The sequence below is a fragment of the Anarrhichthys ocellatus genome, unplaced genomic scaffold (assembly GCF_004355925.1).
Source record: "Anarrhichthys ocellatus isolate YVR2014 unplaced genomic scaffold, GSC_Weel_1.0 scaffold3, whole genome shotgun sequence".
Taxonomy (NCBI): Eukaryota; Metazoa; Chordata; class Actinopteri; order Perciformes; family Anarhichadidae; genus Anarrhichthys; species Anarrhichthys ocellatus.
The window spans coordinates 523057-523748 of record NW_022280033.1 but is presented as its reverse complement, the minus strand read 5'-3'; the positions used below and the strand labels follow the sequence as shown (position 1 = coordinate 523748).

The 692-nt window shown below is 51.2% G+C and overlaps 1 protein-coding gene across 1 annotated transcript in view; it reads left to right on the top strand.

Annotated features, from left to right (window-relative positions):
• ehbp1 (EH domain binding protein 1) overlaps positions 1–692 on the top strand; it is a 132778-nt gene that overhangs the window by 89366 nt on the left and 42720 nt on the right. Inside the window, exon 19 of the mRNA XM_031840771.1 lies at positions 61–224. Within this exon, the coding sequence (XP_031696631.1) occupies positions 61–224 (164 nt within the window). The remainder of the gene's footprint in view (positions 1–60; positions 225–692) is intronic.

The window sequence follows — 692 nt, the reverse complement described above, 5'->3', positions numbered from 1 at the left end:
CTCTCTCTCTCTCTCTCTCTCTCTCTCTCTCTCTCTCTCTCTCTCTCACTCCCTCCCCAGGTACGAACAGTAAGCATGTGGATCTGAAGCTGAAGAAGCTGGTGGAGCTCAGCCCGAGAGGAGTCGCCTCCCCAATGTCCCCGTCCTCCACCTCCTCCTCGTCCTCCTCCTCCACACCCACCGCCTCCTCCAGCTCCCCAGTCAGCCCTGCAGAAGGACTGGAGGTACGCACATACTCACCCCTCACTAACACCCACTGGGTGTCTTTATTTTCTGTCTGTCTCCCCACCTCTCTTTTCCTTTTATCCCTCCCTCCTCCTCCTCTTCACACCATCAAAGGGTCAGTCCAATCAATCAGGTCTGATTGACCCCGGTTGTCGGTCGGCTGACCCTGTGTACACATCAGTCAGTCGGACCGCTTCATGTGAGACCGTCACTTATCCTCTCGTGTCCGTGTGAGTCTGTCTAAAGCCACGACATCATAATGCTCTACATAACACGTAGCAGTCCTCTTCTATTGACTACGACCTTTTCACACACGTGTGTCTGTCTTCTGATGTTAATATTGAGTCAACAGCAAGTAGTCGACCAGTCTTAACATCTGTTTAATTGATTTTAAATGTCAAGTGGTATAAGGTGCGTGTATGTGTGTGTGTGTGTGTGTGTGTGTGTGTGTGTGTGTGTGTGTGTGT